This window comes from Micromys minutus (assembly GCF_963924665.1).
Source record: "Micromys minutus genome assembly, chromosome: 1".
Taxonomy (NCBI): domain Eukaryota; kingdom Metazoa; phylum Chordata; class Mammalia; order Rodentia; family Muridae; genus Micromys; species Micromys minutus.
Window position 1 is genome coordinate 166275262 of NC_137969.1, and position 26999 is coordinate 166302260.

The 26999-nt window shown below is 43.4% G+C and overlaps 1 protein-coding gene across 5 annotated transcripts in view; it reads left to right on the forward strand.

Annotated features, from left to right (window-relative positions):
* NBAS (NBAS subunit of NRZ tethering complex) overlaps positions 1 to 26760 on the forward strand; it is a gene marked incomplete at its 5' end in the record, with an annotated part of 273478 nt that extends 246718 nt beyond the window's left edge. For 3 of the 5 annotated variants that reach the window (XM_080914068.1, XM_080914070.1, XM_080914072.1), the window contains 4 exons: positions 7847 to 7986; positions 11187 to 11328; positions 16085 to 16213; positions 26390 to 26760. In XM_080914068.1, the coding sequence (XP_080770194.1) occupies positions 7847 to 7986; positions 11187 to 11328; positions 16085 to 16213; positions 26390 to 26665 (687 nt within the window). In that variant the 3' untranslated portion in view covers positions 26666 to 26760. The remainder of the gene's footprint in view (positions 1 to 7846; positions 7987 to 11186; positions 11329 to 16084; positions 16214 to 26389) is intronic. The other 2 variants (XM_080914069.1, XM_080914071.1) reach the window with 1 other exon arrangement.
* Positions 26761 to 26999: the final 239 nt, after the last annotated feature.

Below are 26999 nucleotides of genomic sequence, written 5' to 3' on the forward strand. Positions count from 1 at the left end.
CCAACAGTACTTTTTTTCTGATGCTACTTAATTTTTCTCTTCCTCCCTTCTTTCTTCACATGCATGAAGACACATCATTAGCCTGGTTGTCTTATTCATGTCTCCATGCAGTTCACTGTTTTTCCTAGTTGTGAAGTCTGTCCAGTCTTGTTGGTTTCAATTGTTTGTTTTTAATATGTAAACCATTAACCAACAATGTAATATGTAAACTAGAACGTGGAATTTGGTATTGTTTTTACTTATGATATGTTGGAGTTCAGACATTCTCAGCATATAATTATATTGGATATATGTAACTTTTAAAAACCTTTGTTTTAACGCTTTTTTGAAAACATGTAGGCAGACACATATATCATTTTTCTGTTACCCAGGAGTACCTTTGGGTAACTTCTAGCTAAACGGAAGAATAGAATCAAAATAAAGCCATAGAAGCTTTGGTGTAAACATATTATCACAAGCTGAGGAGCAGCTGATGGAGCGGCTGAAGGTCCAGTTCATTTTAATATTTTTGACCTCCCATGGACTGACTGTCAGGCTTCCTGTGTCACACTTGAGCGGCACGGTTCTCATCAGCCCTCGAATCCCACAGGGAGACGGGATAAAGCTGATTAAGAAAGGCATGATCTCAGTACTAAAATATGCCAAACATATAGGGTAAAAACCTATGGAACTCTATTAGTTAGATTCCTGCAGTGCATTGTGTGTGTGTGAGAGAGAGAGAGAGAGAGAGAGAGAGAGAGAGAGAGAGAGAGAGAGAGAGAGAGAGAGAGAGAGAGAGAGAGAGAAGGAGGGAGGGAGGGAGGGAGAGGGAGGGAGGGAGGGAGAGGGAGGGAGGGAGAGAGGGAAAGAGGGAGAGAGGGAGAGAGAGTTGCCTTTTTTTTAGCCTATGGAAACCTTAAGGTGTTGCCTTTTTCTGTGGGATCACAGCTATGGCAAGGCCAGCATTTTGTTTCTCATTCTTTTATCCTTGGTGGGTCCCTGGGATAATAGACCTTCTCACTTTAGCTCAGGGTATAGAAGCTGCTAGAATGTAGGTTTTCTCGTGTGCTTGTAGTCACATATTATGACATTCATTCAATATCTGCATCTGTGTTTTAGTTCTTTAAAAATGAAACACTACCCCAAAAAGTATCATTTAATGTTGAAAAACATTACTAATGTTTTCATAATTTTTATTTAGTGTTAATAAAATTTATAACTGAGAAATGAAATACTGCCACTGATACATTTCTCTTTTCTGTGTAATATAGTGGTTTGATGACAGTGTGGAGCAGTAGTGACCATGCTGCTCTGCGTCCCCTGTGTGCTGGAACTAGTTCACAAGTCCCTTAGACCAGTGAAGGAGATTAATAGCTAACTTTTGGAGACAGTTTTTTGTTTATTTGTTTTTTGATATTCTCAACATTTCATTTCCAGAGAAGCTGGCTATGTCCAGTGGACACAAGAGGCCACATTGCCCAACTGGAGCATCCACAGGTCGAGTTTTGCTTAGAGCTCAATTCTGTTAACCTTTCCTGCCTCTTTTTTTCTACTGAGCCTGCAGATTTTTGTTTGTTTGTAATTTGGAACCCTATATATGAGCATCACCGAGGAACATTTTGTTTGTGGAAAGAATTGCATAGTCATTTTGCAGCTTTACATTAATTATAACTCTGTTATCTGTTAGGAGCCACAAAGCCTAGGTTAATGGCACTGTCGCCTATAGGAACAAAGGTTTGTTGCAGTTCCACCCTCAGAGTACTTCACGTTCACCAGTAGCATGCTCTCTTGCATCTGCATCTGCAGAGGCAGTGAGCTCCTGCCAGTGCCTGGAGGAAGACAGACAGACAGTCAGGTGCAGGGCCCCGGCTTATGGTGTCTGGGTTCACTTCCAGCAGCACAAGGACGTTTAGGGTAAAAAATGCCTTTCACTGAGAACAGTGTGTTAGTTCTTCTGTTTCAAGGACAGTGAGTCTGGTCTGATAAGGACCTGCAACCACTTGACAGATGTACTTACAGGAAGGAAGTTTTCTAATCCTATATGGAAAAGGAGGCAGCGTTTAGAGACAAAAACAATACTCTCATGTTTGAGTCACATTTGTATTTTGCTCTTTAAATTTTATAATGTTTAATTAGTATTGATAGCAAATAGTCAGTAGATATGCAGGTGCTTGTGAAATACTGGCAATTTTCTCAGATACTCCCTGGGCTAGGAAGGAGGGAGTGCTTTGCAAAGCATGAATTGCTGTTTGTTCCCTGTTGGAGACAAGTTCATACTGCAGAATAGCTCTGAGTGTTAAACACATATCTCCCAAAGCAGGAGGGCCAGCGTTAGATCTTCAGAACTTGTGTAAATGTCAGGTGGGTGTGGCAACTGGCCTATAGTTCTAACACTAGAAAGGAAGGTTTAAGACTGGGGCTGGGCTAGCCTATATAAAATATTTCTATGTTCAGTTGAGACACCCTACCTCAATAAGCTAGAGTGCAATCAACGAATATTTTATGTGGATGGTATTATTGGCTGAAAAATGGAGGCTCTAATTCTTGCATAGATCCCCATCAGACTAAGCCGGGGACCTTGATTTCAGGTAATTTAGGGATAGAAGGTCTCATACAAACTACATGCCCTCACAATTCTGAAATCCTGTGATACCCACTTGATTGAACATTTATGAGCTTAAGAAATTCTTCTCTCAACTTTCCCCCATTAACTTGTCAATTTTATGAAATGATTTTATTTTCAACTTAAAGTTAGTTAATTTTCCTAATTCTTCATAATCAACATTCCTAAATATAGTATGGATATATATTGAGCCAAAGCTGTCTTCTAGAAAGGTATCAATATTTTGATTTGTGCTCTACACACACACACAAACACACACACACACACACAAATAACAATAAACAAAAAAAATGTTGTACATTGATCATATGATATTGTGGTAGTTTCAATATACTTGGCCCAAGGAGTGGCACTATTAGGAGGTATGGCCTCCTTGGAGTAGGTGTGGCCTTGTTGAAGGAAGTGTGTCACTGTGGTGTTGGGCTTTGAGATTCTCCTCCTAACTGCCTAAAGTCAGTCTTCTCTTGGCTGCCTTCAAATCAAGATATAGAACTTATAGCTCCTTCTTCAGCACCATGTCTTCCTGGACATGGCCATGCTTCCCACCATGACGATAATGGACTGAACCAATTAAGTATTGTTCTTTATAAGAGTTGCCTTGGTCCTGGTGTCTCTTCACAGCAATGGAAACCCTAATTACGACACATATTTAATTTTTCTCTCCTGAATACTTAATTTGATCATAGGTTTAAAAAATTACCACTGAATATTTAGAGGCATGTTCATGATAAGTAGAAATAATACAGAACTATGTAGTGTGGTGAGAATCTTTTAGCATTGTTCTTAACCAGGAAAGGAACAATGGAACCTAAAAGCTTTTGAAAACACAAATTATCATTATTTACTTGTATGGTTCTCTAATTTCTAGAATTACAAAAGAAAATACTAAAAGAGATTAGACTTAATAAGGGGAATACGTAAGGGGACTAACATGAGTTTGAACAATATGTGTTGACATATATTAACTTATAAGTCCCTATTGTGGGATCATGAGTCTAATACAGAGAAGTACCTTTCAAACTTTAGTGTATCTTCATCTCAAATGTTAGGGTAAATACTGCTTTGCTCTTTCAAAGCTGGTTAGCACGTAGATCTTGAAAATTGTGTTTAGTAACCTTCATTTGATCTTCTTTACTAAAGAGTTTAATAGCCTTGATTGAATTGAGAAAGCAGCTGAGTAATTAAAGTGGAACTGAGTCAGCCATGGCTGCCCACCTGTAAGATGGAAGTGACATCCCCAGAGAAAGCTGGTCAGACTAGTCCTATGGGCAAGCTCTGCATTTGCCTAGGAGAAATTAATAAAGAAGGATTCTCTGCATCTATGTTGGGCTTCTATATTCATATTCATACATATATGTATATGTGTATATATATATATATATATATATATATATATATATATACATATATATACACACACACTCACAAGTATGAATATACATCAATGGAAGGCTAAAAAATTAAAATATAGTTTTAGGCACTTTCCCAACATAATAATTACAGAAATTTAAAAAGCCATTGGAATATAGGTTTCTTCCTATCTTTCACATTTTAGCAAAGCTCAGAAGAACTAACTAGCTTTGTTTAGGAAGTTTTATGAGGGCATTTTCTTTGTATAGTAAACACCATGGAGGATAAAGGTGGTGTCCTTTTATCACATAAAGGGCACATGGACTTGATGTTCATTATAATAGATTTATAGTCTTCAAGTGTGGGGCTTTTCACAACCTACTTAGTGTGTATCACTTTCCTGAGTGCTGCTTCTGAGCCTAAGACCTGAGGAAATGCTGAGGTCCTTACTGCCATTGTCCCTGTGAGTACAAAAGGTCTGTCTCTGACCCAAGTGTCTCTGTCAGGACCAAACTACTTCAGACTGGTCAGGCTATCCAGAGTTGGCTTGACAGAGAGAGGGCATCTTTCTCATTCTTGACAAAAGCTATGTCTTTCAAAGTGAACTCCAGGCTCTCATTCCTAAACCATATATTGAGCACAGGGAGAAGGTTATGCCCCTTGCATTTTCTCATGTAGCCAGATACCTGGACATTTCCTTTACTTTCAGGAATGGGGTCAGCCAAAGACAGGTTTCTATGGAAACTCCTGTAGAAGCCTTACATCTCTCTTTAGCAGAGGGTACTAGCTATTATCTCTCCCTTGAGTCAGGTGAGCTGAAGTGCTGGCTCTATGACCCAGGTAACCAGCAGTTTGGCAGATGATTTCAGTGTGAAGGCAAAGCCACAAAGCCTGGGAACAGCCGTGCAAGATGGAGAGGGACCTTGTCCTTGCTTTCTCTCCTTTACTCTTTCCAGTGGATTGTGAAAGGGCTTGCTTATTTCTAGAACCTCACCTTCAGGGTCTGGCTCTAGGTTTGGTTACCCGTCCATGTTAAAAGAAAGAAATTAAGATAAAATACATAAAATGGAAACTGGATGTCCTTCAAACTTTGTCCAAAGCTGAAAGAAGCAGTTCTTAGTCCACTGCTCCTCCAGTAACGGCATTGCAGTTTATAGAAAGAACAAAAGCTCACACAAATTCAGCTATGGAACCAGGGAACACTGCTGGGAAATAATCATAAAATCCACAATTCCTACTTTTTAGGTTCTTATTGCACATCCTGGTGCTAGAGGCTAAGATTTGTGGTGGGAGATGGTTGATTTCACTCTTAGCAGATAGGAAGCTGGGGCCGAAAACATTAAAACCAAAGTTCTATTTCAAGGGACCTATTATGCCTTCCCTCTGCCAAACTGTTGGGAATAGAGGCTCAAATCTGAGTGTCTCTCAGCCAGAGTGTAGCTGAGTAAAAGTTCTTACATTCCAGCCCTCAGTCACCACTTCATCCTTTCTGTAAGCCACAGAGGAATTCCACTGTGTTGTATCTATTCCTCTCTGGAAACTATCAGTCATAGCGTTGGGAATTTTACAGTTCCCACCTCCAGCATTTCAGTGCACTTCCTTCATTCTACGTTTCAGCAGTCAGCCTTCCTGTGTCCTTAGTCATTTACACAGTGGGTGCTGCCGCCTTCTACTCCGCCTCTACTCTGCCAACATATTAAATATCTTTGGGTTTTCATACAGTGTCTTCTTGTTTCATTACATGTTGTGTGTTATACAGATATCTAGGAGGAATATGAGTATCTCCTGGATTTGTTGGGTGTGACTATACCCACCTATAAGTTTGTGTTTCTTCCTATTAAATGCACTCTGTTAATCTGTGTCCTCCAGACTAGATAGACCATCTCGTCTGTGTTCAGCATATGCAATACAGTGTTGAGCTTGATGTACTTGAAGAAAAAAAACTCATCTCAAACAGATAGACAGTTGTTGTAGAGGGAGGAAATGTTCAGTAGTTCTTCTGACAAGTGTGGATGCTGTTCGTGGGTGGGACACCACGTCTGTGAGTGGTGCTTTACTTTTCAGCACAAATTTTTGCTCATGTCAACTCTTCCAAAGAAACTAAGATTACAGAGCAGGAAGAGGTCAGACACCCAGAAATACCCTCATTACCTGAGACTTCTGGCCTTTTTAAAGCTCATTTTCCAGGAACAAAAATGAGGCCCAGAGCAAGGGGCTTTCCTGAAGTCTGCCAGTGAACATAATGCCAGCACACCCGCCCGTCTCCAGCCTTCTGTCAGCAGTTCTAAAACCAATGAAACCTTATGATAAGGCCAGGAGAATTTAATATTGTTGGTGCCAAATTTTCTCATGAATGATAAATTGTCACTTAATTGTAAGTTTGTCCACTCAGTTCATTAATTCCAGAAGTACTCATTACACATCTTGTAGTTTAAGTACTAAGAAGGAAAGTCAACAGGGAAGATGTGGATGGTAGGCATGCCTTACAACTCAGAAAGCAGGCCTGGGAAGGTCTAAGGGCTCTAAGCTTCTCCAGTATCTGAAGGAAGAACACACCAGGGCAAGAAAACAGTTCCAAGTAGCTGATCCAAAATGTGTGTAGTTGTGAGCAAGACTCATCAGTAGGCTTAGAGGCTGGGGACAAGTTGAAGGTAAAGAAGTTGGGTAATGATAACTGAAATTCTTGAATTTGTGTTTCTTTGAGAAAATTGCCTGCTCTCAGCTGGAAGCTTTGCTGAAATAATGTTGAGCTTATTTTGTGTTAGGTCCTCTTATCAGAACATTCTACACGGATTATCTTTGGCTATCACTTGAGAGCTCCATTACCAGGACAGTTGAGCCAGTGTCTATATGTTCCAGGAGGTTGCTAACCTGAGTGTCCCACACACTGAGCCATTGTAGGGATCAACTGACTTGCTGTACCATGAAATTATTTCATAACCGTAAAGTGCTATGGGCCTGTTTATTCCACGGTGAATGGCCTGAGGCTCAAAGATGGGTGTTGGAGGATCTGGCAGGTCACTGTGGGAGCCAGGCTTCCCATAGTAATTACTGATAATTTCATAGTCCAAATGACCATTTGCAACACTGCAAAACTCATGGTGTGACTCCTCTCATGGTGGGTTAGATCAGAGCCATCATGGCCATTAAACAAATGTTTTAGAAACATGCATTATCCAGACAATTTACCTAGTTTGTGAGTAAAATCCATTCTCATTATCCTTTCAAGGTGTGATGACCTGAATCCTGTGAACACACATCATGCATTTATGGCTGCCTGTGCCCCTAACTGCTGAGAGCCTGTGAGGCTAGCAAGGGGGATGAACTGACTGGCTTCATATCAAGTTCATTTTCAACTTAAAATAACTGGCATTTTCCCCCAAAGCCATCCTGCAAATGTGACATGTTTTGCAACTGCCAGGGTTAGAAGAGAAGCCATTTGGTTATCCAGTGGGAGGGGGTGGTTTCTGTGAGACTGACTGGGCTTCTCATGTACTAGAAACAGGCTGGGGGTAAATACGGTGTTTGACTTACATGGTGCCTGTAGCCAAAACATCGTGTGGCAAAGGAACTTGCATAAAATCTTTGGTTCAAATTAGATGAATTTCTAGGCACATGTTGGCGATTGTCTCTCTGATGAACATTAGGAGTTAATTTGAGACAATTTAAACTTGCAAAATTCATTTAATGTTAAGTATGCTGAAATAATTACTTTCAACTATAAAAGCAATCTGTATTTTAACAGGTTAGTAAATTTCTGTTCTGGCTTGGTTTTATCCCGTTTTTATTTAGTAAGTTGCAGAGTTGTTCAGAGTTCTTTTCTCAGTCACACGCAGAGCCTGCTGTGAACTCGTTCAGCATCACCACAAGTTCCAGATGTGCTCCTTCTTCCAGGTGGACGTAGCTGACACCGAGAGTGAGGACAGCCGCCGCGCTCTGTTCCTGGAGCTCCTGGAGTCTAGTCACCGAGAAGTCGACTTTCAGCACTTGATTTTACTCTTGCAAGCATGGCCACCTATGAAAAGTGAATGTGTGTACGTATTGAGATGATTGTCATCCTCTGTCTAAATGTCAGTTTTGAAAACGTGACGTCTTCAGCAGAGCCAACAAATTCGTATGTACTCGCACACACATCTGTCCAGGTTTCAGACATGTTCTTATGGCACTAAATGCAGCTCTGCATCAGCTTTTCCCATGTGATCTCTACTCCTGCCTGCGTAGATCTAACGTTTGTGTCTAAGCTCAGCACTTGTCTTTCACTGCAGTGGTGAGTTTCTCTCATCCTGTTATTTTAACCTTGTTAAATTAATAGATAAATAATTAAATTAAATTTTCTTTTTGAGAATTTTATACATGTATATAGTGAAATATGATCTATCCTCTATTTTCCCCTCAACCTGTTCTCATATGTCACCAACATGCCCCTCCCAAAGCCTTGTTTTGGTTTGGTTTCTGGTTTTTTATTTTGTCTTATATCCCACCAAGTCTAGTAATTGCTGCCCATGTTCATAGCTGAGGCACTACCCGCTATAGCTTGGGAGTGGACCAGTGACCAGGTCCTCAGTGAAAAACAAATACAAAATGGCATTTATCATCCCTACACTGTCCACTGCCACTGGTTCCTCAGTAAGAGTGGGGCCTGGAGAGCATCTTCCTACCTATGCTGGGATTTTTTTGTCTGGCAATCCTTTGGTTTTGATCTTGTGCAATCCATGTGGAAGACAGCTTTTTCTACTCTCTCTACTTTTTCACAGTATTGCCTGAGCCTTAATGGTATTCAGTCAACATAAGAGCCCATGGAAGGTCGGCATGAAATCCCTTATTTTCAGCACTCTGACCAGCTGGTTATCTTGCCATTGGCTGGTGTCCAGTAAAAAGGACCTCCTCTGGCCTAAGTCAGTGGCTGTAAGCATACACATTTAAAGACAGTTTGACAGGATGGCCATTTAGCAAAATAACAGTAGCAAGTTCTACTCTGGGTTCTTTGCCCTCCCTATGCATGGGCTTTTGACCAAATTACAAAACCACAACTGAATATTATGTCTGGTAAGTTTGGTTTTTAAAAACTGTGTGGTTTTGGTGTATGCGTGTCTGTTATTCAGTTAGGTAGTCATGCATACCTAAACGGAGGCCAGACCTCAGACTAGGTGTATCTCCCTCTCCTCCCTGTTGCCTAAGACACACTGAACCTGAAGCTCACTGCTCCAGCCCGGCTCTCGGCACCCACCTCTCTCCAGCCCCAGTGCTGGGCCATAAACACATGCCTGATGTCCTGGGTGGGTAACTGGCCATGTGACCTCGTATCTTCAAGACCTTCTGTTCCCAGGCCAAGCATTGTTACCCACTAAGCCATCTCCTTAGTCTCCTGTAATTGTAATTTTGGAGTTCAAAGTCCAACAACCAAACTCTGGTTGAATTTCTTTCTTCTTCCTGGCAGATTCACAGGTGGGAGATTTGTTTGTATCATGGGTATTGGCAATGTCAACTCACTGTTTTTCTCAACTTTCCAATTTTCACTTAAAAGGCGGCACCTTATGGCTTCCCTTTGGCATGTCTGAGCTGCATTCCACAATTCTCCCTGTTTGAGGAAGCTAGGACTGAATAAATAAGGGTTAGTTAAGTTCCGGCACCGATACTGTTGACAGTCAACCTAGTAACAGAAATGGCTACTAAATGCCAACAAAAAGGAACAATATTTACCATGTGATTGCTTATAGAGTTATGAGTAATTGAATACATACACACACACACACACACACACACAGTATTTATGTGTGTGAGAGAGATCACTATTTGACTTTATAGACAATTTAAATTTTTTTGAAATAGTAAATTATTTTTCTATTTCCCTGTATCTTAACCTAAAAGTTTTCTTCAGAAGTATCATAACCAAGTCTGATTTCAGATATGAGCACACTAATTCTCTTTTGGTATTTCACAAGGAAATTTCTTGCCTGACTTATTTTAAACAACGCTTACAGTGCTACCTTGAGAATTCATATGGAACATATAATTCCCATTTATTAAGTGCTCACAATATTGAGCGTGTAATTTACATACATTACCAATCATCCACACAAAAAACACGCACAGACAACGCTACCTAATTATACAGATGAAAGACCTGAGTCTCGAAAGTTAAGCAACTTCAGGCTGCACAGCCAACAACTGAACAGGCAGAGCTCTGAGGACCAGCCATCACTGGCTTGGGCTGTTTCCTCTCTGTCCTGCGGAGCCTGCAGCTGCCACTCAGCCTTAAGTGAGGTTCTTGTCTTGTCCTTGTGTGGCCATGTGACTCACCCTTTCCTTTGGGAGAAGGGGCTGGGTTTCCTTTGAACACACCACCTATCTGAAGCTGTTTTCACTGGCAAGAGTGTATCTCTGTTCTGCTGCTTAGGCCTATTCACTCCAATACGGATATTTCCCAGTGCCCAGAAAGCGACTCTGTCCTAGACCAGTGAAGTCTCCATATCTTGGTATGGGAAGAAGAAAGCTTCCCTGAAAATGATTTATCCTGGAGCAGTTTCAGAGCAGTAAAAAGATCTGGGAGACACTCTTCACCGGAGCCCCAGGGTGGGACTGTGAGGAATTACTGATGCACACAGAGGAGAGCTGTGTTTTTCTGTTTGCTCTAAGCAGATTCTTTTAGAAAGGAAAGGAGGTATGGTTTAAGTCTCTGTTATCTGTGACAGCGATGGCATCCTGATTCATGTCCTACAGAGGATTTTACCTGAACTGTTTACTTTAAGGTTTTTTATTGTTCAAGACAGAGTCTGCTTATGCCCAGGCTGGCCTTGAACTAGTGGCCTTCATCCCTGTGTCCTACCATGCCTAGCTATCACACCTTTTCTGCTCACCACAGGACCTTCATTGTCATTGTGAAGTGCTTCCCTGTGGTCCTGCTAAAGCTACTCAGGGTTGCAATTGCTTGCAAAGTGTAGGTTCCCGGGTACTAGGCTTTTCTTAAAAATCATTGGAGAGGCGGGTGAGAACGCAGATTCTGGTATTGGCAGTGCTGCCGTGGAGTCTGAATTTGAGAAGGGTCTGTAGCTCTCTGGACACCTACCGTCCCGGTGACAGCACAGTGGCCCAAGCAGGATAGCCCAAAGGAACGTACACTGAGAGTTAGCCACCAAAAGCACTTTATTTCACAAAGCGGGACTTTTTTTTTAAAATTTATTACAATGGTGAGAGCTTTAATCAGCTCCAATGTTTTACATATTTCTCTGAGGAGCAGCATAGCCAACAATCCGTGGGTGAGACTGCTGACCGTGATGCTGACCAGATGCACAGCAGAGAACAAGCAGACACTAGGAGACGAGGTGTTGAAGGTCTGCCGCTCCCTCTACAACACCAGCCAGATGCTGCCCGTGGAGGTGAGTGGACGCTGCACGTGGCTTTCCTGGGGATGTCTGCCTTTTCCCTCCCAGCCTGCAGTTCTGGGCAGTTGTCGGAACTGCATTTGAACCCTTAGCTCAAGCAGTTCTGCTAAAGGCCAAGACTTTATAGTGGATCAAATGAAAACCCGTGGTGGTGAATGGGAGCCTGGAAGGTGCCTCCCTTTTGTCAGTGATCTGAAGCAGATTTTACAAATCCTAGGGCAGAGACCAGTGCTCAGGCCAGTCCAAGCTGACATACTTGGAACCCAGTGGCTCAGTTGTACTGGTAACCAAGCAACCACTCTGGTTCTCACACACTTCTTTGTGTCTCTAAGGAAACTGGATAGCCACAGCAGCTACTCTTTAACATACAGCAGACACTCAGCTCCTTCCACTTTAACCTTTCTTTTGATCCTGTGATTTAAGTGTCATAAAAGTATTTGTAATACGTATAACATAGGACATAGGAATATTTTATATGTTCTGTTAATTATGAAAGCCTGCTAGAATGTCCACTCAACAGTACACCGTTTGAGCAACTTGTATGTATCTAAGAATTTGGATAATGGCATTAAACTGGTTCATTGGTTTTGAGTTTCCACCTGATAGGAAATAACTTAAAACCAGAATTATAAATCTGATCCTCTAGATCCTCACTGTGATCGCTCAGGAAAACCACTCTTACTATGAATGAATGTATAATGAATTGTTTTCCAATTTGGGACAGAGAAAATGTTTTTATTGAATTTTTAAAGAAGTCTTGCAAACACTGGAGAGGTACTGTATAACATATTTAAAGTCCCAGCACCTAAAACACAGTGGAACGTGTGTTTGCAGCTGTGTATCACAGTCCTCTGGAATGAATTACTTGCTTACGTATGGCCCGATCTACTGAATCACAGAGCGCTCTGAGGGCATTAACCTGGTCGAGTGATCTCATCACTGGGACACAATTCAACAGAGGGCAAGCTCAAGGTGGAGCTGGGGAAGGGTAGACGGATCAGAGGTGGTCATGGCTTCTGTGTAAGGTGACGTGGAAGGGCTGCCTTTGCCTCCGTGACTGCAGTGGCTTTATAAGCTCGATCTCTTCCCTTAACTTGGGCATGAGTATGAAGTGTTTTCTGCATGTCCTGACTGCAGGAGATTAGTAAATGATAGACATTTTTATTGTTAAATGTGCTCAATAAAATTTTAAGGTGTTACTAGAGAGAGAACATAATTATTACAAAATAGAAATGTCTTGAATTAATTTTACCACACTTTAGAGTTGCTCAGCTTAATCTCAGAGTTTCATAATAATTTCTTTCATCATGGTGCTAAAATTACCAATGCAGGTCACTTTTATTCTGCCATGGCTAATGATGTGTGTGCCCAGTTGTGACAGGAACTGAGGTCGACCCACTTCTTCCCTTGTCTTTATTTCTTGTCCCCTGCAAAGCTCCTTAATTACAGTTTTTCTTTCCCTCAATGATTCCTATGTGCCTTTTAGTGGTTCCAGAATGTCCCTCATTGTATCTGCTTCCTTAACAGCCATGATGGCTCTTTTCATGGAAAATATTACCTGCAAACTGAAATCACTGCTTTTCATAAGTCATGTATCCCACAATTCTGCATGTTGTGGTGGCTTCTTCTCAGTTTGTGTCCATGGCAATCTGAGAGGTCTCCTCAGCATGGAGATGCTTAGGATAAGAAACACAAAACAAGTTCATGCCATTCATAGATCTACAACTCCTACTATTTGCAACTGACCCAGAAGTCCATGACCTTGATGAGGTGGAGCAGGAGTTAAAGCCACAGAAACTACAGGCTGCTGTATGGGAGCAAGTCACCCAAGAGCAAGCCTGGCTAAGCTCAGGTTGGGAACCTCAAGAGTGGCCACCCTTCCTCATGGCTGAGGTGCTTTTGAGATGCCAGGAGCTTGGTTTACACTCCCTGTCTGCCTGATTCTTCCTCACCATCAGCTCATTACTGGTGCTAGAAACCATCTTTGAAGCAAATGGCATGGTGTGTACTGATGCCTAACAGGCATAGCAAGTGGGGGCTCAGGTCAGAACTCTCTAGGTAGAGGTGAGGGATACATGGAGGCATGTCCAGCAGCCTAGAATGTGGGGCTGACTTGGTAGCTCTGGAGAACAGGAGACTACAGATATCCCCGTGTCCAGCACAGCCTTCACCTTCATCAGGACCTAGAACAGAGGGACTGGTCAGTTCCTTTGCCTTTGTGAGTACCACACACCTGCTCACACTCCCTCAGCAGGCTCAAAAACATCTGCTGACAATGAGCCACTGAGTCCCCAAAGGTTGTACAAATTCAATCCAGTGTTGGTAGACTGGTCTGACTTCCCTGGCAACATCAGGCTACAGGGACCACTGCTCAGCTCCTCACCCTAAATCACAGCCCACAGGGAGTACAAACTTCAGGCTAGTTTTTGCACTCAGAGAACTTATGTCTTCCCTTCAAAGCCTCTCATGTGATGTCATGTTCTGTCTGAACCATGACATTGTCAAATGAGTTGGTTTTGTGGTTCTCTCTGCTGGTTGGCTTTATGGCCCTGTGTGTCTTAGCTAGGGTTTTACTGCTATGGACAGACACCATGACCAGTGCATGTCTTATAAAGAAGATTTAATTGGGGCTGGCCTACAGCATGTGCAAGAGGAGCTGAGAGTTTAAATCTTCATGTGAAGGCTGCTAGCAGATTCCAGGCATTTAAAGCCCACCCACAGTGACACACCTACTTCAACAAGGCCACACCTTCTAAATGTGCCACTTTCTGGGAGGAGCATAGACAAACCATCACACTTGTGATCCTCTTAACACTTCTCTCACAATGTAAGCACCAGAGAAGATTCGGCATGAGAATAGTGAGGAGACGCTAAGGTCCTCAGGGATCACATGGACTGTCACTCTGTATCCTCAGAGCCCTTGCCTTGGACCTGTGCCACCTGCCCTGCTTATTTTCTTACCACAAGGTAGGGAGAGGCCTCTAGGAAGAGGAACCTTATTTGAGGGAACTCCCCCCCCATCAGATTACCTATAGGCAAATTGTGAAACACTTTCATTTTCTTGATTAATCATTGTTTAGGGGGTGCCACCCCTGAGCAGGTGGTCCTGAGTAGGCTAAGAAAGCAGGCTGAGCAAACCACAGAAAACAAGGTAGTACACAACACTCCTCCATGGTCTCTGCTTCAGTTCCTGCTTCCAGGTTCCTGCCCTGGCTTCCCTTCACGATAAACTGTCATCCTCAAGATGATATAAACTATTCCTCTAGTTGCCTTTGGTTACAGTTTTATTGCAACAGTAGAAAGAAAACTATCTGTTGTCTTCTTAGATGCTGTCTGTATTGTTTTATAAAATTTGTCATTTAAAGCTACAATCAACAGTGTTTCTAAACATCGTGAAATGCTGAGGTTCTTTGTCAGTTATTGATAATATATTGAATAAACAGCAGACTCGAATGCTAAGAGAGGCTACTATACCAATACTGTTGAGTGTACTATGTGACTTGGAAATACAAGACGTATTGCTCATCCTCAAAGAGGGGCATATAGGAGAATACAGGACAGAAGGTAATGTCTGAAGTGAGGAGTGCAGTGGGGGTGTAGAATGGAGGCTAAGCTGGGCCAGTCAAGGGAGCCTGTCCGGTGTGTGTCACTATTCTACAGCAGTTGTGAACTAGTATCTACTTATTGCAGATGGGGAATTATCAAGAGCCCAAGGTAAGCATACCAGTGACATCAAACTTGGTGAACCATGGAGTTTTATCGGGGGTGATTACAGGAGTTTGAGTAAGGGGTTATTATAGAAGCAGAAATGACTAAAAGACAGCTGCATCTCTTATTGCCCACCCCAGTCAGTGACAGGTAGGAAAACAGGAATCCCAGAGCTCACTGCTCAAGGTGTAGGCCGCTCAGCAGTTTGGAAGTGCCTCATTCAGTCTGTCATTTCCATCATCTCGTCTTGGAACGATACACAGGGATGCTGAGAATGCCTGGTGTCTGAGTTTTCTCCTCTGTTCTGCTGCCGTGGAGTAGCACAACACAACAATCAGCCCCGTGCAGGGTGGCGAGCCTTCATTCTTTTTCCAGAAGAGTTTTGCTTTAATATATGGGGCTACATTCTTTGTCTGCTCTTTGGTAGAGTGTTCAGTTCTTTGTGTCGTAGCTCCATCAGGACACTGGAGGCAGCCTGCTCAGCAGGGTGAGCTGTTAGCACGGCAAGTAGAATAAAAATCTGAGAATGAAATTCAGGTGTACCTGGGAAGATCCACACATGTTCATTGTTTTGAACCACAGATAGTTTTCATAATGATGAAATATCTTAAATAGATTAAGAATTCTGTTTACCTTAATCCTAGAATTTTAAATATGTTTTAAAGACATTGTCTTTGCTGCTGTCCTTTGTCTCCCAGTAGATGAGAACCAGATACTGACCTCATAAGTAGTTGACAGCAGCTGCTGTGAAGTTTCCACTGTGTGCTCAGGACTGTACATTTATATTAACGTTAATTCTCAGGGTACACAACAAAAACTGCAGAGCAGATACAGAGATGCCCATGTTACTTATAGGGAAGACAAGGCTCTGAGAACTTGAATAAATTATATACCACCAGATCTGCATACTGAATACATCCTACTATTCAAAATAACATCACACACTCGATGGCAGAGGTGTGTAGAGGTGCATCTAGAAGACGCAGCACAGGGTTACACTGTGTTCGCATGAGTGGAACTCACCTTACCTGTGTGCTTTCAGGGTGTGAAGGAGCTGTGCCTGCTGCTGCTGCACCAGTCCCTCCTGCTCCCATCGCTGAAGCTTCTTCTGGAGAGTGGAGATAAAACTCTACAGGCCATGGCCCTGGAGCAAATCTCAGCTGTCACTAAGGTATGCCCAGTTGAATTTACTACTGTTCTTGTTCCCAAAAAGTGAATGCAGTGCTTTTATCTTTATCAACAATAACCATGGTTATTCTCAGCCACTTAGTATCCTCTAACTATAGTACCTACTTCATTCACTCAGGCAGCACACAGTTGGTTTCATAGACATTTACTGAGCCGCTTCCATGATCCAGGCTCTGTGTGGGTGCTGACAGCACAGATATAGTAAGACAGTCTCCAAGAGAAACAGCATCTCAGGCTCATGCCCCAGAATCTCAGTCTCATGCCTCTCGGGATTCGGGTCTGTGGAATTTGAGCACCACTTGAGGTTGGTCTGTCTCCTGCTGCACCTGGTGGCTGCTCACAGACGGAAGCGTTTTCCACTCAACTGTAGTTGCCTACAGTCTAGAGGTGCTGTCCTCTGAAACCTGAGCTTCACAGAAACAGTGTTTGTGTTTGAAGAAAGTTGTGCTTAAGTCACATTTGCAGATTGCAAACATGTTTCCAGACATGCACAAGGACAGTTTTGTTGTGATGACCAAGGAAAACAGTGGTCTCTTTTCTTTTAAAGACATATAGTCTCCAGTTAAGATAGTTCAATGTTGTGAAAATTGATATTCAATGATCCTTTTCTCAAAAACCTTGTGTAGAGACATCCTTGTTTCATGTACGTAGTGCATATGCATTCTTATACACACATATACAGATGCAAGCATACTTCTGTATAATTCTAATCTGTGCTCTCTCTATTAACAAGATGTCTTCTGGGAATTTTAGAACAGAGGTCTGTGCTGGCTGCAGCAGAGAGCTATAGATATAAATAAATATAAAGATGTCATTGATAAAGTATTTCATTAATGACAAAGACATCAAATGTTCCATTTAGCAACAGTCATTGAAAATCTGTTGCCTTTCACCCAATGTATTCTTTGAGTACTGTGAGAGTGTCTGCAGAGATTGTGGAATGGCCACAGTTGCCTGGCAGAACCTTTTGGGATGCCATACTGAAGTGCTCAGGGGCAGATCTGTTGCTGTCTTCTTGTCTCCCTGCTGATGTGAATGCTTCATGATTTTGTAACTTAATAAGAATTGACAATTACATTGAGCTTTTTCTTAGCCTGTTTTTTATTGTAAGTCAAGGAATGGGGTAGAAGAGTGAGCTGAACAAGACCAGACTGTGATTCTCCTGCATGTCCTCTTCCTCTCCTCGCCTTAGTTGCTGCTTAGTCTCCATGAGTTCCTGTCTCTTGGGTCTCTTGGAGAACTAGACAGATGTATGATGCCCCTGGTTAGGATTCCACAGGCGAGTGTCACCTCTCATTGTAAAATTTCTAATCTCAGTGCATGTGTCAGAACTACAAGTAGAGCAGGGACCACAAACTATTAGCTCATCCACCACCCTGGAAGCACTGTTAAAACCAAAAAGCAAGGGGGGAACTTAATGGCACCAGTGACCTCCATTAGAAGGTCCTCTGAGCTTGTGAAGTGCTGCCACATGCTAAGCCTCTGAACTTAAAATGCTCTGTGTACTGTGGGCAGTGTGCCTGGGGCCATGAGGCCAGTACCAACCAGCTGTGCACATCAGCTTGAAACTAAGAGCCTCAAGTCTAAATTGTTTACACGTTTTACTCACTATGTGGAGACAGACCCTCATGTTTAGAAATTCAGTGATGAGAGTCTACCCCAAGGTGAGAGTGTTTGTGTTAGGACAGCCTGCCTGTGCCCCTAACATGTACATCACCAAAGGCTTAATATTCTCAGACATGTTACATGCTCCAAAAAAGCTAAAATTTAATAGACTTTATCACTTCAAACTTTTAAAGATTTTTTTTTTAGGTAATTTAACTTTTTCATTCAGTTGCAGGAACTAAACAGTAAGGTCTCTGATGTCATCCCGTCTTCCCAGCTGCAGTGCTCCTGACCAGGACTGTGAGACTGGCGTGGTCTGCTGACCTTGGTTCCTATCTCACCAGTTTTCCCCTTCTGTGACTCTGGTTCCACAGTGTTGGGGCAGGTAGATCTGGGGGAAGAGCTGCAGACTCAAGCCGTGGAGCCTATGACAAGGAGCTCATTCTGTACTCTGTGGCCTCAGAGTGGCAACACTCAACTGGTCCTCATCTCTACACATTTGTCAAGAGGACCAGATGCATGCATATGCAATTACCATAGCCTGTCATTGCTCTCTAACACTGGGAACGGGCCATGTCATCCATTTTCCAGAGAAGAGTGTCAGGGGGGCTGTGCTGTGTCTCCCGGCTGGCTGCTTTTAAATAACCCATGGATTTTGAGTGAAAACTAGAAAACCTGTGCTGCCTTTTTTTGGTTTTTTCCCTTTGACACTTTCTCTGTCCATTAGGAAGGGCTGAGGTTCATCAATAACTTTAGTTTTTCCCTTATTGGTTGTTGATAGTAGTTCCTGTTGACATTAAAAACATAACATCTGGCAAAGGTATCCTCTGATAGCAATTGGTCTACACAGCGCGCAGACCCGAGAGGAGAAGCATTGCACAGGCTTGCTGGCAGCCTGTGGTATTTTGCTGTGCATCATTGCATGCTGACAGCCTTACAGCTGCTGCAGTTAAAGGGGGACGCTTAAGTGCTGCTTCAGAGATGGCTTCTGCTTTCCCCGCAGCACCATCACCCACTGCTCCCTCTTAGCATCTGGAATAACAGAAGCCCCTGGTCTTTAGCACATGACCTTATACATATGGCCAGAAGCCTCTCCTCCAGGCAAAAAACGAAGTATTTCCTGGGATGATCCTGTAGATGAATAGTGAAAGGCCTTCATGCTAGTCTGCTGGGGGATGTCTCCATCAGTCTCTGAAATGGAGAGCTCACTCACGCTGTGGCTCTCAGCAAGAATGCTCTTCCTTGGCAGGCTTGAAGTTCATTTCTACGTTCTCCTCTGGTCAGGTCAAAGTCTCTGAACTCACTTCAACAAAGTTAACAAAGACATATTTTACTATGCTTGAGAACTGAAATCGTCTTTGTTTACTGTTCAACATGCCTGGTGGCTCCTGTCCCTCACTGTGTCCTCTAGTTGCTCCCCTGTCCATGTGTCCCAGCCCATATCCCAGACTCCTAGTGTGAAGAATAAACCATGTTGCTGACCTTACCGAGGGCCCCGCTCCCTTAGCAGTAACAGTCTCTCTCAAGTCACACGTATTATCAGGTGTGGCATTAAGCATATTCCCTGTCTCCTCCACACCCATCTTCGCTTACTGATCCTATGGTGGTGCCTTTCACTTTCACAGGGGAGTCACACAGATAGCGAGCAGCCAGTCCTAACATTCAGTCACACGGAGTCCGGCTGCCTTTTTGTCGTCATCGTCTGTAACTGAGGAAAATGTATTTTGTAAGTTGCCTGTAGTGTTAGCACTGAGAAAGCTGGGGGCCGAGCTGCCACTGACCCGCCCACTGGATTTTCTCCCTAAGCTGTTCATCTGCCCAGGCTTAGGCCGAGCATGACTGTGGATGGACCTCTCCCATGCCACAGGGCAGCCATGTTAGCCCCCCTAAAAGGTTTGTGCCCTTTGTCTTGGCACTTGGACCTTAGTCCTGCCTCCCAGCTGCTCAGAGTGCGGAATTCTTTCCATTACCATCTTTCACAGATCCAGCCAATCCAATGCTTTCATTTTAGTGCCGAGACACCAGAACTGGGCAGGTCATCCTGTGATCAGCTTCTGAGCTTAAAAGTGCTCAGAAGGACCTAAGTGGGTTTGCAAGCTTCATTAAAACCAGGGTGAATACCTCTCTTTGGTCCTTCTAATTCCTCATTCTCCCCTGGCTTCTCCCTAGCTCGAGTCACTTCCATGCTGGATTGCCCTTCAGTGTTTCCTCTGTACCCCCAGCTCAAGCTCACACACTTTCCTTCTTATCTTGCTGTATAGTTATCACAGGCAGATTGGGTGAGGGGCTTCGTGTCCTTGCCTGTAGAGCCCTTCTTTGCGAGTTGACCCTAGAATCAGTTGGTTCTTTTCCTAAATGTATTCAAACCAGTTTAGATTAGAGTGGTCTGGTGATGGAAGTGCCTGAGGGAGTGCCTTCCTCCTTGGGATTAAACAGTGCTGCTGGCCCTGTTCTTTCTACTCTTTTGGTGAAGCTGTTTTTGCTCAACAATGTGGGGCATCCATGTCAGCCTGAAGGTCATAGCACTGCTCCTTCCCCACCGTCATCAGCTCGCTCCTGTGCAGCTGTCTGATGATACAAAGTTGGCAGCAGCACCTCAAGGGGCTTGGCTGCCCCCTTCCATGCCACAGAGCTGCTGTTCCCCTTTATTTAATTTATTAGGATTTCTGAGCAACCAGTTTTGAAGAGCACTGTTGTAAACAGCTATAACAGTGGTTGTGGAAGGCAGACATACTGAGCACCTATGTGCTCAACCCAGTGATGTGTCGAGAGGGAAGACATTTGCAGGATGTCTGTAAAGATAAAATATGTCATCATCACTCTGTGTTTCAAGAAGATAAGAATGAATCAATTTTCATTCTTCTACATGGTGACTGCCAGTTGAACCAGCCCCATTTGTTGAAAATGCTGTCTTTTTTCCACTGGATGGCTTTAGCTCCCATGTCAAAGATCAAGTGACCTAGGTGTGTGGGTTCACTTCTGGGCCTTCAGTTCTATCTTACTGATCTACCTGCCTGTCTCTGTACCAATACCATACAGGTTTTTTTTTTTTTTTTTCCTATTTCTCTGTAATACAGCTTGAGTTCAGGGATGGTGATTCCTCCAGAAGTTCTTTTATTGTTGAGAATAGCTTTCGCTATCTTGGGTTTTTTGTTATTACAAATGAATTTGCAAATTGTTCTTTCTAACTTTATGAAGAATGTACATTAATATTTTAAATAACTTATGAAGTATTGGTGTATGTGCAAAAGAGGCAAATGCTCCCTAAACAGTGGAATATTAATAAATGTTCTTTAACATCATTGACAGGAAACCTCATACACATAGTTTACCTCATTCCTGTAATTACTCTTAGCTTGATGGAGATCCATAGAACAGGTTTTAATTCAGAGAAGGCTCATTGCCTATTGTTGAAAGAGAAACTAAGTGGATAATTTTTCAAATTGTTGGAAGATAGAAATATTTGGTGTCTACATCGATACATTTCTCTCCCAAGATCTGCGAAATTTTTTGTAGTGTCAAAAACTGATTACAACATGAGCACACAGTAGAGACATGCTTCTTGTTATGTGATATTTAGTTTTTTCCCCTTGTAGAAAAAATTTTATTCTCATTTGTCTGCTATAATAACTGCAGCTGAACTGCATGCCAGGCATTATTCAAGGCACGTGGAAGCTTGATTCCTGTCAGATCCAGAGCAGAATGCCGTTCTGATGTGAAAGTGCAGTTCAGAGAGTTCTGCCTTTGCCAGGTCACAAGGATGTTCAACAACCTATCCAAGGCTAGAGATTTATCTCCAACCTGAAGGCTTGGCTCCTGTTTGCACCACCAGACTGTCTCTCACCCTCATTCATTTGCTTAGTGGTAAATCAACCAACTATTCTGGATTTGACTCATGCTTATATCAGACAGCCAAACGGAGACCAAGTAAAACATACTGTTTCTCCTTTAATCTCTTACCATACCAATTAATCCATTGGGAGAAATATGTTATTTTCCAATGCTGAATGCCAATGTCAAGGTTAGTTGGAGAACTTAGGGCTCATATTAAATGTATTGTAAAAGTCTGAAAATTACACAGAAACACTTTTAATAATTTAGCTGGGCAGTGGTGGTACACACCCTTAATTTCAGCACTAGGGAAGCAGATCCAGGTGGACCTCTATGAGCTGAAGGCCAGCCTCTTCTACAGATAGAGTTCTAGAACAGCCAGAGTTATACTGGGAAACCCTGTCTTGGAGTTGGGGTAGAATACTTAGAACTTAAATTTTAAAGCAGCTAAAGAAATTATAAAACAAAATGTCCATCACAGTGAAGCCTGGGCTGGCATGGAAGTCACACAAGGAACCCCTTTAGTTTTTTTATTTCTTGAAAGGCCTGGTCTTTAACTAAACCTAATCATGGCCTCCCTGTCTACAGACCTCAGGTGGAGAGTTGGTGTGCTTCAATTTTGGAAGGAGGGAAAAGGACACAGCATAGTTCAGCTCATAACGACTCAATATTATCTCTCCTAGCAATTTATATTACATAACAAAATTTAATAAAAGAAAATATGTGCATGAAAAGCACTTATTGTATTATTTCAATAATCTCAACTTAAAACAGCTGAATATTTATAGTAGAAGTTAAATAATGATGACATCTTTTCAACAGGCTATTTTGCAGCCATTTAAAAATTTAAGTATGGAAACCATAAAGGCATTCGTAGAATTCTAAGTGTTATGAAAGGGCTGTCTGCTCACAGCTCCTGGAAGTAGAAGGCAGGCAAGCCATGCTCTCATGTGATCCAGGCTCGGAGGACTGAGTTCTTCCCTCAAGGTGTTTCATTGCCCTTATGCCTTCTAATTTCAGGAAAGGGACCTGGTTAGGATATATAACATGGAGAAATAGCAACTGCCCACTGTGATAGGCAGCACCACATCATTAATATCTCTAGCTAGAATTTTAGAGAAGAAAAAACACAAAAGATGAGAATCTGAGGTCTGACGAGTTGGCAATGTGGATAGAGTGTTGGTGCCTAGCATGCTGTGGTCCGGGCGGAGCCAAAGGGAGCTTGGCCTCGAAGCACTGATGATGGACGTGTGGCGTGTGGAGAGGCTCCCGCCCAAGGCTGGGGCTGTTCATCTCCTTTCTGGCCGGCACACTTTAAAGTAGTTGTTGGGATGGATCAGACAAGAGCTCTTTCTGTTTTTACTCTTACGATTTGTATGTGTGAGGACACATATACCACAGCTCAGGGTGGAGGTTAGAGTGAAACTTTTGGGATTCATCCAGGGATGGAACTCGGGCTGTCAGGTTTGGGAAGCAAGTTATCACCTGCTGAGATGCTGAGCCATGCCATCAAATCACCCTCCTTTATATGTTTGATTATTTACTTACGTGCATTGGTGTTTTACTTGTATGTTTGTCTGCATGGGGGTGTTGGATCCCCTAGAACAGGAGCTGCAGACAGTTATGAGCTGCTATGTGGATGCTGGGACTTGAACCCATATCCTCTGGAAGAGTAGCCAGTGCTCCTGACTTACCTCATCATCTTTTGTTTTCTACTTTTAAATATGGTCTTGAACTGTGAAGCCCAGGCTCTGAGTATATGATGTTTCTGTCTCACAGGAGCTGGAATTACAGACCTGAGCTACCAAGCTCATTTTTCATTCTGTATTTTGTTCCAGATGTGCACAGAATGATTATCTCCACAGTAATTTCTTTGCAAATCACAATGTTGAAGCCATTGCATACATCTACCAAAAGGCAGGCAGAAGTCCCGGGGGGGCAAAGAAATGAAGCAGTCTCTACCTTTTCCTCACACTCAGTCTTGAAATGCAAGAGTGGAATTCCAAGCCTTTTCCTACTCTCTGCTCATGATCAATGCAACTCTTGACTCCCAGTCTTGACTCTTCGTGGGGGCATCTCAGTGACAAGCACTGTACACAGCACACCTCTGCTCCTCAGGCCTGCTCCCTCAGTTTGGAGCAGTTCCTGGAAAGGCTGCTCCACTGTCCAGAAGCAGATGTGACGGATGCAGGCCTGAAGGAGCAGTGAGAGGGACTAACTTTGACAGAGGAACTGCCTTTCCTTTAGCTGACTAGAGCCTAGACACTTACTCAGGACAACTCACTCGGCAGTGCCGGCACCCAGCCTCTTATCCAGAACTTTATCAAACATTTGACAGGGTTCTGGCTGTGCTCCTGGAGGATGAGGTAAGAAGCCTGTTTGAAGAGTAGACCAGAAAAATGATAAGTCAAGTAACCCAGGGGCCATGTGATTGCACATGTACACAGTTAACAGTGTGCAGTGAAACAGACTTAGGGCCCGCGGGGGTGATTCAATCATTCACATCTTGTTTCACAAACCTTGGGGTATTGCTGCTCTGTGGCTAGCCTCTCTGAGCATGGGGGATGCATGAGTAAATGTACAATATGCTGTCTCTACCTCGGGAACTCAGAACACACAAACTAATCAGAGAAGAGCTGCTAACAGACCCACGTTGGAGCACCCACACAATGCTCGTCTAGGTCAAGGGGGTATGTATAAGAATCTGGGAAATGAAAGTCGTGTGCAATGGCTTGTATCTGTAAGCCCAGTCCCCCCAGGAGGCTGAGATAGGAGGATTGCTGCAAGTTCCAGATTTAGGCCAGCTTGAGCTACATGTGAAAGACTCTGCATCAAAACAAGCATATGAAATAAGAAGCCAGAGAAAAGACTCCTGAGGATGCAGGAGTGCCTGGGTAGCAGCATCAGGACCCTGGGGATCAGGGATCCATTCTCACACTTGTACAGTTTATAAAGCTGTGACAAAGTTTGCTGATGTCAGCTCATTTCGCCACGTAGCCAACCAATGTTGATAGCACTGGGTACTGAAACAGAAAAGCTGTAAAACCCTTGTGTCCTCCCTTCTCCCTCTAACCCCATCATCAGGAAAGGCAGAAAAAACTGTTTTAGCATAGCATGGAGAGACCTGATGAGGTGTGTAGGGAGGGAGGGGCAGTGGACCTGGCTAACAGAGCATTGAAAAGGTCAGCAAGGCAGTGCCAGTGGAGTGCTGAGAGGTGAGGTTACAGGCAGGCGGAAGCACTGCTGAAGGAAGCATTACCTTACAGTATGCTTCCGGCTTCCGGTCCTCCTGCCAGGAGTTCGTGTCCTCCTCGTCAGTACCTACTCTTCTTCGTAACAAACAGGCAGGAAGAACATCTGCATAGAGTTTGCGATATGGTTGGTCTAAGTAATTGGTTAATTGACTTTGAAGTGCCACATCATTTTTGAGGTCCATACAACCACACTGAAAACGTTCTGTGAGAGGAAGTAGAAGCTGCTCTCTCATGGTGGCATTGATGATTTCAGATATGCTAGCCACATAAACTTGATTCTGAAAGGAAAAAAAGATATCCAGTCATGAGGAAATCTAATCTCCTCACACCAGGCGCCAATGATGTGTATATAAAAAATAGATGTCCCCGGCTTTGGCACAAAGGTTAGGAAAAAGATGGAGAGAGTGAAGGGAATATGCTCCATGGAGGTGCAGCAAGGCCTGGGGGAAAGGGAGGCCTCTGGGGAACCCATGTTGGGAATCCCTTTCCCCTGAGGGACCAGCCACACGATGGTATAGTACAGAATAGAGTTTATTCAGGTCATGGGGAATTAAGAGGGTAGTAGAGGCAGAGAGAGAGAAGATAGTAGAGAATTAGAGGCCTGCCATGAGCAAGTGGAGAGAGAGAGGGGAAGGGAATGGGGAGAGGAGGGGTAAAGGGGGGAAGACCAAGAGGCCAAGAGAGCAAAAGAGAGTAAAAGAGAGAGGAGGGGGCAAGAAGCCCCTTTTATAATGCCAGGTAATGGGAATGGAGCATGCCTGGCTGTTACCAGGTAACTGAGGGGTGGAACTTACAGAATTCCAGCAGATTCCTGACAAGGAGGAATGATAACCCAAACCAGAAAAACCAAGCGCCAGAGCTATGGAGAGTCATGTTTAGACTTGAAAGATAAGACCTGTGTCCCCGCAGGCTTACACGGAACAGCTTCAGCCCACTGTTCTGTTCATGTTCTCCTGATCACTCTCAACAGTTTAGGAAGAAAGGCTTTCGTACCCTGAAAAGGTTTTTCATGTGGCTCTGCATTGATGAGAAAACAGTGGGAATGGTAAATGTGGTTGTTGGAGCTCAGATTTTGAAATTAAGACTAACCTGAATCCAGACTGTGGCTCTATGACTTACTACAACTTTAACAAGATTTCTTACACCTTAACTCTCTCATGAGACTGAGCCATGAACTGGAAGGGGCTCCACGGAGCACTGCTTCTGCAACATTAACACTGGGTGTGGCTCACGCAGGGCCTGGTGTATTGTCTGCAGTGCTGGAAGGAAGTTGTGTCTCTTGCCCATCTCTGACCTCCAGGATGCTCAGGTCCTCCTTGCATTGTTTGGGGCATGTTGCAGGTTGTCTTAAGCCAGATAGACTTAGATGATATGGACGGCCAGCAAGCTGCAGCTGACAACTCTGTAGAAGGCACGGGAATTAGGAGAACGAATGCAATGCCCACTCATGGTTTTCTTGTTTCTTGAAGGTGAATGACTCTAACTGTGACCAGGAGCTGCTTTCCCTGCTGGTGGATGCCAGGCTGCTGGTGAAATGTGTCTCCACACCCTTCTATCCACATATCATTGATCACCTTGTGGCCAACAGCCAGCAAGGGCGCTGGGACGCAGAGGAGCTGGCTAGACACCTGCAGGAGGCCGGCCATGACATCGAAGCTGGATCACTCCTCCTGGCTGTCCAGGGGACTCACCGGGTCTTCAGAACTTTCAGCACTGCCCTCGGTGCAGTGAGGCAGTGGGTGTGAGCGTGACCACCCATGACCCTGCTCCTGGCAGAAGAGAGCATCAGACCCCAAAGCCATGCCCGAAGCAGCATTTGCAGTGATTAATTGTTCTTAGCATTTCTAACAAGTCATGAATAAAGGTACATATACATATATATATGGCAACCAGATGGCCTTTAAGTACTTTCTCATACTGATGTGTAAACATAATTTGTTATTATTGCCTTTTGAATTTTTTTTTTTTTTTGAGTAGAACACAGGTAAATGAATGTGTAGCTATACTTAAGAAAATTGGGACTGCTGGCGTGGCCTATGAGAGAGTGGTATATCCAGGGTTGGCCACCTGCCATAGGTG